The 1,264-nt window shown below is 53.2% G+C and overlaps 1 protein-coding gene across 1 annotated transcript in view; it reads right to left on the reverse strand.

The window, feature by feature from the left end:
* Positions 1 to 1,264, reverse strand: part of LOC102757873 (arylsulfatase H) — a 43,283-nt gene that overhangs the window by 40,100 nt on the left and 1,919 nt on the right. Inside the window, exons 3-4 of the mRNA XM_006756782.1 lie at positions 560 to 709; positions 77 to 198 (exon numbers count right to left, since the gene is read on the reverse strand). Of these exons, the coding sequence (XP_006756845.1) occupies positions 77 to 198; positions 560 to 709 (272 nt within the window). The remainder of the gene's footprint in view (positions 1 to 76; positions 199 to 559; positions 710 to 1,264) is intronic.

Below are 1,264 nucleotides of genomic sequence, written 5' to 3' on the forward strand. Positions count from 1 at the left end.
GCAGAGAGAGAGAGAGAGAGAGAGAGAGAGAGAGAGAGAGAAAGCTCTGTATTGAGATTAATTTACCCAGGCTCACCTGATCGAATGGGGTAGCGGCCAGTCAGGAAGGCAGCCCGACTTGGGGTGCACATGGAGGCAGCGGCCAGGTGCTGGGTGAGCATCACTCCCTCACTGGCCAGGCGGTCGATGTTGGGGGTGCTGCAGGCGGACGGACAGTCAGCAAATCAAAAAATAAATAAATTTTTTTTAAAAAAAAAAAGCCCTTGCCGGTGTCGCTCAGTGGGTAGAGCGCCGGCCTGCGGACTGAAGGGTCCCGGGGTCGATTCCCGGTCAAGGGCATGGACCCCTTGGGGGCAGGCACATCCCCAGTAGGGGGCGTGCAGGAGGCAGCTGATTAATATTTCTCTCTCATCATCGATGTTTCTAACTCTCTATCCCTCTCCCTTCCTCTCTGTAATATATTAAACGCGCGCCCTCTGCTGGTCACGTGGAGAAATTGCAGGGAGCTGGCTGGCGGCCCCGGAGGCACCACGCCCCCAGCTTGCGACCCACCCTTTACCTGACTGTGTTGTTGCCATAGCAACATAGATCTCCAATCCCCAGGTCATCCGCCATCAAGAGGACAATATTGGGCCTCGAATTCCGGGTCACGAACGTCCCCCGGAGGCTCCCAAAGAGGCCACACAGTGACACCCACAGCCGGAAGTTCCTGAAAAGTAATTTTTTGGGGGGGAAAAAAAAAGACACACAAATAACCAAAACAACCAAAAAAAAAAAAAAAAACCCAAGGCCCCACAGCAACTTGCATTGCATTTAAAGCAACTTGAGAAAAGGAAGCCCTAAGCCAGGGTGGCTCCGTTGATTAGGCGACTTTTCTGAGCACCGAGAGGTCCTGGGTTCGATTCCCGGTCAGGGCACTTGACCGGGGTATTGTGGGCTCCATCCCCAGTAGGGGGTGTGCAGGAGGCGGCCGGTCCATGATTCTCTCTCATTATGGATCTTTTTTTCTCTCTCTCTATTTCTCTCTCTGAAAAATCAATAAACCTATATAGAGTCCTGGCCAGTTTAGCTCAGTGGTCAGAGCGTCAGCCCAGAGACCAAAGGTTTGGGGGTTCGATTCCCGGTCAAGGGCACGTACCTGGGGTGCAGGCTTGATTCCCTGGCCCTGGTCAGAGTGCACGCAGGAGGCAACCAATCCGTGGTTCCTTCTCCCATCAATGTTTCTCTCTCTCTCTCTCTCTCTCTCTCTCTCTCTCTTTCTCTC

Source organism: Myotis davidii, unplaced genomic scaffold, assembly GCF_000327345.1.
Source record: "Myotis davidii unplaced genomic scaffold, ASM32734v1 scaffold434, whole genome shotgun sequence".
Lineage (NCBI taxonomy): Eukaryota > Metazoa > Chordata > Mammalia > Chiroptera > Vespertilionidae > Myotis > Myotis davidii.